Source organism: Babylonia areolata, chromosome 28, assembly GCF_041734735.1.
Source record: "Babylonia areolata isolate BAREFJ2019XMU chromosome 28, ASM4173473v1, whole genome shotgun sequence".
Classification (NCBI taxonomy): Eukaryota; Metazoa; Mollusca; class Gastropoda; order Neogastropoda; family Buccinidae; genus Babylonia; species Babylonia areolata.
In genome coordinates, this window is record NC_134903.1 from 127,589 (window position 1) to 140,000 (window position 12,412).

A 12,412-nucleotide genomic window follows, 5' to 3' on the forward strand; every position below is an offset into this window, starting at 1 on the left:
TTGTTGTTGCTGTTAGTGATAGTTGTGGCAATATCTTGTTGTTGTTGTTGTCACTGGGTCGATTGGACAAATGATTGAAATGCGATCTTGATTTTCAGGAAAAGGAATCTTCAGCTTTGTGCACTTCCTTACCACAACTACCAGCGTTCCTGATGGATTGCGTGTGTTACATGGTGGACAGCGTGTCTTAAGACGTACGTTACATCATGGATAGGGTGTCTAAAGAGGTATGTTACATCATGGATAGTGTGTCTTAAGACGTATGTTACATCATGGATAGTGTGTCTAAAGAGGTATGTTACATCATGGATAGGGTGTTTAAAGAGGTATGTTATATCATGGATAGTGTGTCTAAAGAGGTATGTTACATCATGGATAGGGTGTCTAAAGAGGTATGTTACATCATGGATAGTGTGTCTAAAGAGGTATGTTACATCATGGATAGTGTGTCTAAAGAGGTATGTTACATCATGGATAGGGTGTCTAAAGACGTATGTTACATCATGGATAGTGTGTCTAAAGAGGTATGTTACATCATGGATAGGGTGTCTAAAGAGGTATGTTACATCATGGATAGTGTGTCTAAAGAGGTATGTTACATCATGGATAGGGTGTCTAAAGAGGTATGTTACATTATGGATAGGGTGTCTAAAGAGGTATGTTACATGGTAGACAGTCTGTCTAAAGACGTGTGTTACATGATGGATAGCGTGTCTAAAGAGGTATGTTACATTTTAGTTATCGTGTCTACAGAGGTATGTTACATGATGGATAGCCTGTCTAAAGAGGTGTGTTACATGATGGATAGCATGCGATGGATAGCGTGTCAAAAGAGGTATGTTACATGATGGATAGCGTGTCTAAAGAAGTATGTTACATGATGGATAGCCTGTCTAAAGAGGTATGTTACATGATGGATAGCCTGTCTAAAGAGGTATGTTACATGATGGATAGCCTGTCTAAAGAGGTATGTTACATGATGGATAGCGTGTCTAAAGAGGTATGTTACATGATGGATAGTCTGTCTGAAGAGGTATGTTACGCATGGTGGATACTGTTGATATGATGTCTAAGTAATGGATACTGTTGATATGATGTCTAAGTAATGGATACTGTTGATGTGATGTCTAAGTAATTCTAGAATGATGAAATTGCCATGTGATTGAGTTAAAGGAAAAATGTTAAACAGATATGTCTAAGTAATTCTAGAATGATGAAATTGCCATGTGACTGAGTTAAAGGAAAAATGTTAAATAGATATGATGTCTAAGTAATTCTAGAATGATGAAATTGCCATGTGACTGAGTTAAAGGAAAAATGTTAAACAGATATGATGTCTAAGTAATTCTAGAATGATGAAATTGCCATGTGATTGAGTTAAAGGAAAAATGTTAAAGGAATTTTTATATTGGCTGGATTATTCTAATAAACCTTTTCCGTGTATTAACAAACACAAAGCATTAAAACACAACTTATTTCTAACTTTTATAAATAGATACACAGGATTAAAACATAACATTATTTCAACCTTTTATGAACAGGGTAGGTAGGCCTAATTGCGAACAGCGTGGACTTGCGAAGGGTTCGTGATCCGCCCACTCCGAAGTGTTCTCACCACACACATTTATTTTCACAATTTAACGTCTGCTTCGACATGGTTCTGGAACCTCAATGAATATCCGTTTCCAAGAACCAGTTAAACATCAGCTGTTTCCGCGATTTTTCTTCTCTTTGCGCGCCACTGCCAACCAGGTTCACAAACGTGCTCTCAAAATCCTAAAATCAAGGGAAGCACTGGAACTTTGACACAATTTAGAATTACTCATTTGATTGGAAATGTTGGATGAATTGTGCTCAACCAGTGCTGGGAGAATTTATTAAGAAAGCATGCTGGAACCAGCCGCCGTGGTGAAGTGGTTAGCGTCGCGGACTGACGGCTGGGAGGACGCGGGTTCGAATCCTAGCGGAGGTGGGTTTTTCGGCCCGTGGCCGGCTCCTACCCAGAGTTAAGTGTGCTGTGGGCTTAAATGGGGAGACTGGGACCACACAGTCGAGTGTCATCCACTTCAAGGATGCGTCTTTGGGTGTGTTGCTCTAATTACCTGACCAACACTGCAAGTGTCTGTATCTCTCGGGCCTGGTTAACGCCGGGATATCATTATGACAGGAAGCGTAGAGTACGGCCTTGTCACGCAGTCCCAAACCAAAATGGACCTCCACAGCAACTTCGTCATCATCATCGTCATCCTCCTCCTCCTTCATCGTCATCAATATAAAACAAAATAGTCTCAAAGTCTGTGGTCTTTCATTCCCTGCTCTCATGGTGACCTCAGTTTCGATACCCCTCCACTTCCGTGCTTGGGGTGAGTCCTGTCAATGTCGTCGGTATCGGCAGATTCATGGGTGGCTGTTATCTGAAGGACGTGGTGGTGGTCTCCACTCTGGAAGGGACGCTCACTGTCTGGCTCCGCGACTAAGCCATTATTGTCGTTAGTTGGGGGCTTAGTAGGTGGTGTCTTAAGTACGTTAAAACAGAACAGGCACCACTGAACACCACCGAAGTGACTCAGCAGCAGTGCAGGGTCTCCTCTGGTGTGTGGCCTCCTGGCGACCTAACATCGATGGTTCCCTGTGGATTGCCGAAACTGGAACTGCAACGGACGAACCCGGGTGTGGCCGTGTATGGGGAAATCCAAATGAGCGGCGTGGGAGTAATGCCACTAAAACGGTGCAGATGATGGGGCAGCAAAAAAAAAAAAAAAAAAAAAAAAAAGAAGCATGTTTTGACAGGAATCTCCGAAACTGTGTCGTTTGCATAGGGTATTTCGACTGTCTATTAAATTTTGCAAACGATGCTGCACACTTACTGAGTGCTCTCAAATGGGTGTGTGGAGTGTGTGTGTGTTTAAGTGTGTTTGTGTGCATGTGTGCGTGTGTGATCAAAACCAACAGTACATCATTCTGATGCGATTTTCCAACAACATGTTATTTCTAATGAGTTCCTTCCAAGCATCACACAACTCTGTCTAAAGCAGTTGGGCTGATATGTAACAATCATCAACACCTTTCTAAAGCAGTTAGGCTGATATGTAACAATCATCAACACCTTTCTAAAGCAGTTGGGCTGATATGTAACAATCATCAACACCTATCTAAAACAGTTGGGCTGATATGTAACAATCAACACCTTTCTAAAGCAGTGGGGCTGATATGTAACAATCATCAACACCTATCTAAAACAGTTGGGCTGATATGTAACAATCATCAACACCTATCTAAAACAGTTGGGCTGATATGTAACAATCATCAACACCTATCTAAAACAGTTGGGCTGATATGTAACAATCATCAACACCTTTCTAAAACAGTTGGGCTGATATGTAACAATCATCAACACCTATCTAAAACAGTTGGGCTGATATGTAACAATCATCAACACCTTTCTAAAGCAGTTGGGCTGATATGTAACAATCATCAACACCTATCTAAAACAGTTGGGCTGATATGTAACAATCATCAACACCTATCTAAAACAGTTGGGCTGATATGTAACAATCATCAACACCTTTCTAAAGCAGTTGGGCTGATATGTAACAATCATCAACACCTATCTAAAGCAGTTGGGCTGATATGTAACAATCATCAACACCTATCTAAAACAGTTGGGCTGATATGTAACAATCATCAACACCTTTCTAAAACAGTTGGGCTGATATGTAACAATCATCAACACCTATCTAAAACAGTTGGGCTGATATGTAACAATCATCAACACCTATCTAAAACAGTTGGGCTGATATGTAACAATCATCAACACCTTTCTAAAGCAGTTGGGCTGATATGTAACAATCAACACCTTTCTAAAGCAGTTGGGCTGATATGTAACAATCAACACCTTTCTAAAGCAGTTGGGCTGATATGTAACAATCGTCAACACCTTTCACCACATGTCCAACAGAATGCACTCTTCTCACAGAATTATGTGAGGTAAAACAAACTTCATTAAGCCTACCTGCCACTAACAATGACACACAATACTGTGCATATGACTGACCAGTACAACCGCCTGTATTTCTGTCCATTACATATCAGGACGTCACCAAGGAGATGGTGCAGTCCATTCACCAGCGGTACCCGGATCTAATGACAGGCAGCCATGTTGTTCCCGTCATGCATTTCAACCGGACAGCCATCTACCGGACCATCAAGGACTACTCCTTCAGTCTGTGGCCGGCGGACAGACAGGGAGGCAGGGTGCAGCTGCAGAAACAGACGGACAAGTCCACCCGGGAGGGGTGTCAGACTGAAGACCTCACGGCGCGCTGTCTGCAGCACCTTTCACAGACTGCAGACGCACCCATGTTCCTTTTGTTCGGCTACAAACTGGAGAACTACTTATTTCACCTGCTCCCCAAAGCACTCAGAAGTCAGACCCCGAAAGCCAAAGACGGTAGTGATGACCCAAAAACAAACCCAAACAGAAAGAAAAGTGAGGAAACACCACTGAGTAATGAGAAGGTTCAACACATTACCAACAGTACCCCGACTCTGGAACAGACATCTCCGAATGGTAGTGCTCAGCATGGAGGCGTCATCTCCACCACAGCTGAAGGCAACGAGCGGGAACCGTGCCCGGAAAGTTCCAGAAAGAAGCGGAAAAAAGCTGTGGAAGATTTCCCATCTCTGTTCGCACAGCTGGCAGAACAGGTAACACACGTCACCCCAAAGAGCTCATTCCCTTCCGCCTTTGACTTTGAAGACGATAATTTCCGAAGAGGTGAGTACGACGTGCTGATCATCAGCCGGAACCACGGGCTGGTGGTGATGGAAGTGAAGACCATGAAAGACAGGTGGACTGGGGCCTCAGTCACCAGTCCTCCTCACAACCTGGAAACAGGACAGGTGGAGGACACAGGACAGGCGGAAACAGGACACGTAAAGGATACAGGACAGGTGGAAACAGGACAGGTAAAGGATACAGGACAGGTGGACAGAGGACAGGTGGAAATAGGACAGGTGGAGGACAGAGGACAGGTAAAGGATACAGGACAGGTGGAAACAGGACACGTAAAGGATACAGGACAGGTGGAAACAGGACAGGTGGAGGACACAGGACAGGTAAAAGATACAGGACAGGTGGAAACAGGACAGGTGGAGGACACAGGACAGGTAAACACAGGACAGGTAAAGGATACAGGACAGTTAAACACAGGACAGGTAAAGGATACAGGACAGTTAAACACAGGACGGGTAAACACAAGACAGGTAGAGGACTCGGACGGATCAAAAACCCAGCCACAGACAGAAGAGGAAGATATGGTGCGTAGAAGAAGTGTGGTGCAGACAGAAGCAGAAGACATGGTGCAGAAAAACGTGGTGCAGACAGGAGCGGAAGAAAACACAGTGCAGAGAAGTGTGGTGCAGACAGAAGCGGAAGACATGGTGCAGAGAAGTGTGGTGAAGTCAGAAGTAGAAGACATGGTGCAGAGAAGTGTGGTGCAGACAGAAGCAGAAGACATGGTGCAGAGAAGTGTGGTGCAGACAGAAGCAGAAGACATGGTGCAGAGAAGTGTGGTGCAGACAGAAGCAGAAGACATGGTGCAGAGAAGTGTGGTGCAGACAGAAGCAGAAGACATGGTGCAGAGAAGCGTGGTGCAGAGAAGCATTGTGGAGAAGACAGAAGCGGAAGGCATGGTGCAGAGAAGCGTGGTGCAGACAGAAGCAGAAGACATGGTGCAGAAAAGCGTGGTGCAGACAGTGAGCAAGGCCGTCAGACAGCTGCAGCAGGCAGGACTGGTGATGAGGTACCTGACGTGTGACCTGGTGCCGCCCCCTCCTGTCAGCACAGTGCTGGCCCTCCCCTTCCTGTCCAGGCACAGGCTCAGGCACGTGCTGCTTGCTGCAGGGCCACTGCGTCAGGTTTGCCTGCCACGCTGTGTGCTGTGCTGTGTTGTACTGTGTGTTGTGTTGTGTTGTGCTGTGTTGCGTTGTGCTGTGTTGTGTTGTGCTGGGTGTGCTGTGCTTTGCTGTGTTGTGCCGTGCTGTGTCTTGTGCTGCGCTGTGCACGCTGTGTTGTGTTGTGTTGTGCTGTGTCTTGCACCATGCTGTGCAGTGCTGTGCTGTCTTGTACTGTGCTGTGTTGTGCTGTGCTGTGTGGTGTGGTGCTGTGCTGTGATTTCTTGTATCGTGCTGTGCTGTGCTGTGTTTTGTACCGTGCTGTGCTGTACTGTGTCTTGGACCGTGCTTTGCTGTGTTGTGTCTTGTACCGTGCTGTGCTGTACTGTCTTGGACCGTGCTTTGCTGTGCTGTGTCTTGTATCGTGATGTGCTGTACTGTCTTGGACCGTGCTTTGCTGTGCTGTGTCTTGTATCGTGATGTGCTGTCTTGTACTGTGCTGTGCTGTGCTATGCTGTGTCTTGTACCGTACTGTGTTGTACTGTGTCTTGTACCGTGCTGTGCTGTGCTGTGCTATGCTGTGTCTTGTACCGTACTGTGCTGTACTGTCTTGGACCGTGCTTTGCTGTGCTGTGTCTTGTATCGTGATGTGCTGTCTTGTACCGTGCTGTGCTGTGCTATGCTGTGTCTTGTACCGTACTGTGTTGTACTGTGTCTTGTACCGTGCTGTGCTGTGCTGTGTCTTGTACCGTACTGTGTCTTGTACCGTGCTGTGCTGTGCTGTGCTATGCTGTGTCTTGTACCGTACTGTGCTGTACTGTGCTATGCTGTGTCTTGTACCGTGCTGTGCTGTGCTATGCTGTGTCTTGTACCGTGCTGTGCTGTGTCTTGTATCGTGTTGTGCTGTGCTGTGTCTTGTACCGTGTTGTGCTGTGCTGTGTCTTGTACCGTGCTGTGCTGTGCTGTACTGTGTCTTGTACCGTGCTGTGCTGTGCTGTGTCTTGTACCGTGTTGTGCTGTGCTATGCTGTGTCTTGTACCGTACTGTGTTGTACTGTGTCTTGTATCGTGATGTGCTGTGTCTTGTACTGTACTGTGTTGTACTGTGTCTTGTATCGTGATGTGCTGTGTCTTGTACCGTGCTGTGCTGTGCTATGCTGTGCTGTGTCTTGTACCGTGCTGTGCTATGTTGTGTCTTGTACCGTGCTGTGCTGTGCTATGCTGTGCTGTGTCTTGTACCGTGCTGTGCTATGTTGTGTCTTGTACCGTGCTGTGCTGTGCTATGCTGTGTCTTGTACCGTGCTGTACTGTGTCATGTATCGTGATGTGCTGTGCTATGCTGTGTCTTGTACCGTACTGTGCTGTACTGTGTCTTGTACCGTGCTGTGCTGTGCTATGCTGTGTCTTGTACCGTACTGTGCTGTGCTGTGTCTTGTATCGTGATGTGCTGTGCTGTGCAGTGTCTTGTATCGTGATGTGCTGTACTGTGTCTTGTACGGTGCTGTACTGTGCTGTGTCTTGTACCGTGCTGTGCTGTGCTGTGTCTTGTACCGTGCTGTGCTGTGTCTTGTATCGTGATGTGCTGTGCTGTGTCTTGTACCGTGATGTGCTACGCTGTGTCTTGTATCGTGCTGTGCTGTGCTGTGTCTTGTACCGTGATGTGCTGTGCTGTGTCTTGTATCGTGCTGTGCTGTGCTGTGTCTTGTACCGTACTGTGCTGTGCTGTGTCTTGTATCGTGATGTGCTGTGTCTTGTATCGTGCTCTGCTGTGCTATGCTGTGTCTTGTACCGTACTGTGCTGTGCTGTGTCTTGTATCGTGCTGTGCTGTGCTATGCTGTGCTGTGTCTTGTACCGTGCTGTGCTGTGCTATGCTGTGCTGTGTCTTGTACCGTGCTGTGCTGTGCTATGCTGTGCTGTGTCTTGTACCGTGCTGTGCTGTGCTGTGTCTTGTACCGGGCTGTGCTGTACCGTGTCTTGTACCAGGCTGTGCTGTGCTGTGTTGTGCCGTCTTGTACGGTGCTGTGCTGTGCTGTGTTGTGCCGTCTTGTACGGTGCTGTGATGTGCTGTTGTTGTGTGGTGTGGTGCTGTGCTGTGCTGTTGTTGTGTGGTGCTGTGCTGTGCTGTTGTTGTGTGGTGTGGTGCTGTGCTGTTGTTGTGTTGTGCTGTGCTGTGCTGTTGTTGTGTGGTGTGGTGCTGTGCTGTTGTTGTGTGGTGCTGTGCTGTGCTATTGTTGTGTGGTGTGGTGCTGTGCTGTTGTTGTGTGGTGCTGTGCTGTGCTGTTGTTGTGTGGTGTGGTGCTGTGCTGTGCTGTTGTTGTGTGGTGTGGTGCTGTGCTGTTGTTGTGTGGTGCTGTGCTGTGCTATTGTTGTGTGGTGTGGTGCTGTGCTGTTGTTGTGTGGTGCTGTGCTGTGCTGTTGTTGTGTGGTGCTGTGCTGTGCTGTGCTGTTGTTGTGTGGTGCTGTGCTGTGCTGTTGTTGTGTGGTGTGGTGCTGTGCTGTTGTTGTGTGGTGCTGTGCTGTGCTGTTGTTGTGTGGTGCTGTGCTGTGCTGTTGTTGTGTGGTGTGGTGCTGTGCTGTGCTGTTGTTGTGTGGTGTGGTGCTGTGCTGTTGTTGTGTGGTGCTGTGCTGTGCTGTTGTTGTGTGGTGTGGTGCTGTGCTGTTGTTGTGTGGTGCTGTGCTGTTGTTGTGTGGTGTGGTGCTGTGCTGTGCTGTTGTTGTGTGGTGCTGTGCTGTGCTGTGCTGTTGTTGTGTGGTGCTGTGCTGTTGTTGTGTGGTGTGGTGCTGTGCTGTGCTGTTGTTGTGTGGTGTGGTGCGGTGCGGTGCTGTGCTGTGCTGTTGTTGTGTGGTGCTGTGCTGTTGTTGTGTGCTGTGCTGTTGTTGTGTGGTGTGGTGCGGTGCTGTTGTTGTGTGCTGCTGTGCGGTGCTGTTGTTGTGTGGTGCTGTGCTGTTGTTGTGTGGTGTGGTGCTGTTGTTGTGTGGTGTGGTGCTGTGCTGTGCTGTTGTTGTGTGGTGCTGTGCTGTGCTGTTGTTGTGTGGTGTGGTGCTGTGCTGTTGTTGTGTGGTGCTGTGCTGTGCTGTTGTTGTGTGGTGCTGTGCTGTTGTTGTGTGTGGTGCTGTGCTGTGCTGTTGTTGTGTGGTGCTGTGCTGTGCTGTTGTTGTGTGGTGTGGTGCTGTGCTGTGCTGTTGTTGTGTGGTGTGGTGCTGTGCTGTGCTGTTGTTGTGTGGTGCTGTGCTGTGCTGTTGTTGTGTGGTGTGGTGCTGTGCTGTTGTTGTGTGGTGTGGTGCTGTGCTGTTGTTGTGTGGTGTGGTGCTGTGCTGTGCTGTTGTTGTGTGGTGTGGTGCGGTGCGGTGCTGTGCTGTGCTGTTGTTGTGTGGTGCTGTGCTGTGCTGTGCTGTGCTGTTGTGTGGTGTGGTGCTGTGCTGTGCTGTTGTGTGGTGCGGTGCTGTGCTGTTGTTGTGTGGTGCTGTGCTGTGCTGTTGTTGTGTGGTGCTGTGCTGTGCTGTGCTGTTGTTGTGTGGTGCTGTGCTGTGCTGTGCTGTTGTTGTGTGGTGCTGTGCTGTGCTGTGCTGTTGTTGTGTGGTGCTGTTGTTGTGTGGTGCTGTGCTGTGCTGTTGTTGTGTGGTGCTGGTGCTGTGCTGTTGTTGTGTGGTGCTGTGCTGTGCTGTGCTGTTGTTGTGTGGTGCTGGTGCTGTGCTGTGCTGTTGTTGTGTGGTGCTGTGCTGTGCTGTTGTGTGGTGTGGTGCTGGTGCTGTGCTGTTGTTGTGTGGTGCTGTGCTGCTGTGCTGTGCTGTGCTGTTGTGTGGTGTGGTGCTGTGCTGTGCTGTGCTGTGCTGTGTGTGTGGTGCTGTGCTGTGCTGTTGTTGTGTGGTGTGGTGCGGTGCTGTTGTTGTGTGGTGCTGTGCTGTGCTGTTGTTGTGTGGAGCTGTGCTGTGCTGTTGTTGTGTGGTGCTGTGCTGTGCTGTGCTGTTGTTGTGTGTGGTGCTGTGCTGTGCTGTGCTGTGCTGTTGTTGTGTGGTGCTGTGCTGTGCTGTGCTGTTGTTGTGTGGTGCTGTGCTGCGTCGTGTGATGCCGTATTGGACTGTGTTGTTGTGCTTTGTTGTGCTGTGTTGCAGTGTTATGTGTCATGCTGTGCTGTTTTTCCGTGTTGTGTTGTGCTTTTGTGCCATACTGTGCTGCCATGTCGTGTTGTGTTGTGCTGTGTCATGTCATGCTGTGTCATGTCATGCTGTACTGTGTCATGTCATGCTGTGCTGTGTCATGTCGTATCATGCTGTGCTGTGTCGTGTCATGTGGTGTCATGTCATGCTGTATTGTGTCGTGTCATGCTGTGTCATGTCATGTCATGCTGTGTCATGTCATGCTGTACTGTGTCGTGTCATGCTGTACTGTGTCGTGTCATGCTGTACTGTGTCATGTCATACTGTGTCATGTCATGCTGTACTGTGTCGTGTCATGCTGTACTGTGTCATGTTGTGCCGTACTGTGTCATGTCATGCCATATCATGCTGTGCTGTGTCATGTCATGCTGTGCTGTGTCGTGTCTTCTTGTGCTGCACTGTCCATTGTCCATTTTATTAACAGCACGGGGAATGACATGAATTGAGGAAGTTGTGTTGTACTTTGTACAACCTGTGAGATCCAATGTATTTAATGACATGAATTGAAGAAGCTGTTATGTTGTACTTTGTAAACCTGTGAGCTCCAATGTATTTAATGACATGAATTGAGGAAGTTGTTCTGTTGTACTTTGTACAACCTGTGAGCTCCAATGTATTTAATGACATGAATTGAGGAAGTTGTTATTTTGTACTTTGTACAACCTGTGAGCTCCAATGTATTTAATGACATGAATTGAGGAAGTTGTTATTTTGTACTTTGTACAACCTGTGAGCTCCAATGTATTTATCAAAAAGGTGTGTTTGGTTGTACTAGGGTTGGCTGGTTGTTGTTCAGTGTGTTTCTTGGGAAACACGTCATCCTGGTTTTCTTTCCGTACACAAATAGTGCGCCCTCGCTGCATGTGTCTGACAATCTTTGTGATAAAGGTTTTGGCATATACTGCATGTCAGACAATCCTGATCAATCAGGTTTCACCCTACACTGCAGTGTGTCTGACAATCCTGGTGAATCAGGTTTCACCCTACACTGCAGTGTGTCTGACAATCCTGGTGATTCAGGTTTCACCCTACACTGCAGTGTGTCTGACAATCCTGGTGATTCAGGTTTCACCCTACACTGCAGTGTGTCTGACAATCCTGGTGATTCAGGTTTCACCCTACACTGCAGTGTGTCTGACAATCCTGGTGATTCAGGTTTCACCCTACACTGCAGTGTGTCTGACAATCCTGGTGAATCAGGTTTCACCCTACACTGCAGTGTGTCTGACAATCCTGGTGATTCAGGTTTCACCCTACACTGCAGTGTGTCTGACAATCCTGGTGATTCAGGTTTCACCCTACACTGCAGTGTGTCTGACAATCCTGGTGATTCAGGTTTCACCCTACACTGCAGTGTGTCTGACAATCCTGGTGAATCAGGTTTCACCCTACACTGCAGTGAGTCTGACAATCCTGGTGACTGCGGTATGCACGTGAGGACCTCTCGTTCTGTCCGACAGGCTCTGTGTCACTGCCTCAATGTCCACAATCTAGACGAGGCTTTAGCGAGGTGTCTTTGTGCGGAAGAAACCAACGGGGCCTTTGATGATGACATCACTTCCTTTGAACCAGAACCGGAAGCCAGGGACCGTCTGCAAACATGGTGGAAACACGTGACCATAGGACAGCGTCAGGTTGACGAGAAAGACGTCCACCACAAGATGACCTGGGATACTTACGTGCAGCTTGTGGCAAGGTGGAGTGCTTTGGCGCTTTTCTTCTGTGTGTGTGTGTGTGTGTGTGTGTTGTGTGTGTGTCCGTGTGTGTGTGTGTGTACGTGCGTGTATGTGTGCAGAGAGAGAGAGAGAGAGAGAGAGAATGGAAGTACGTGATAATTCCAGAAGCTTGTAGAAAGTTTTAGAACTGATACCATTTCCCGTTTTTGTATTATAACGTTGTGTTTGGATTACTCCATGTATTATTGATTGTTGATTTTGTCATTATTCTGTGATACTAGTTCCCATTTTCTGTTTATAACATTGTCTTTGGAATATTCCATGGATTATTGAGAGTGATTGTTTATATTCACCATCAGTCCAGAGCATTGGGTTTCAGTGCTTTAGCATAATGACTACCAAGTTCAACTGATCTCTCAGTCGAGAAGGCTACTCACTTGCTTTAGCACTTCGGGGGGCTGGTGTGAATTCCAGTTTAGTGGGGCTGAAGGTCACGTCTTCATTCAAGGTGGTGTTAATACTGACACTGAAGTCAAGTCTTCAGACTTGTTGATCTCTTTGTCCGGGTTTAAACTGGAGAGAGACGAAAACCATTTCTTGCCTGTATTTTGGTCAGCGTTCTCTAGGACTATTCGTACTGTTTCTATGCATACGTCATCAGCAACTAAACGTCACAAACTCTG

General features: G+C 47.4%; 1 protein-coding gene across 1 annotated transcript in view; it reads left to right on the forward strand.

The window, feature by feature from the left end:
* The first annotated feature begins 600 nt into the window (after window positions 1–600).
* Window positions 601–12,412, forward strand: part of LOC143301733 (uncharacterized) — a 46,933-nt gene continuing 35,121 nt past the window's right edge. Inside the window, exons 1-3 of the mRNA XM_076616121.1 lie at window positions 601–623; window positions 4,093–5,919; window positions 11,514–11,749. Coding sequence (XP_076472236.1) covers window positions 603–623; window positions 4,093–5,919; window positions 11,514–11,749 — 2,084 coding nt within the window. The 5' untranslated portion in view covers window positions 601–602. The remainder of the gene's footprint in view (window positions 624–4,092; window positions 5,920–11,513; window positions 11,750–12,412) is intronic.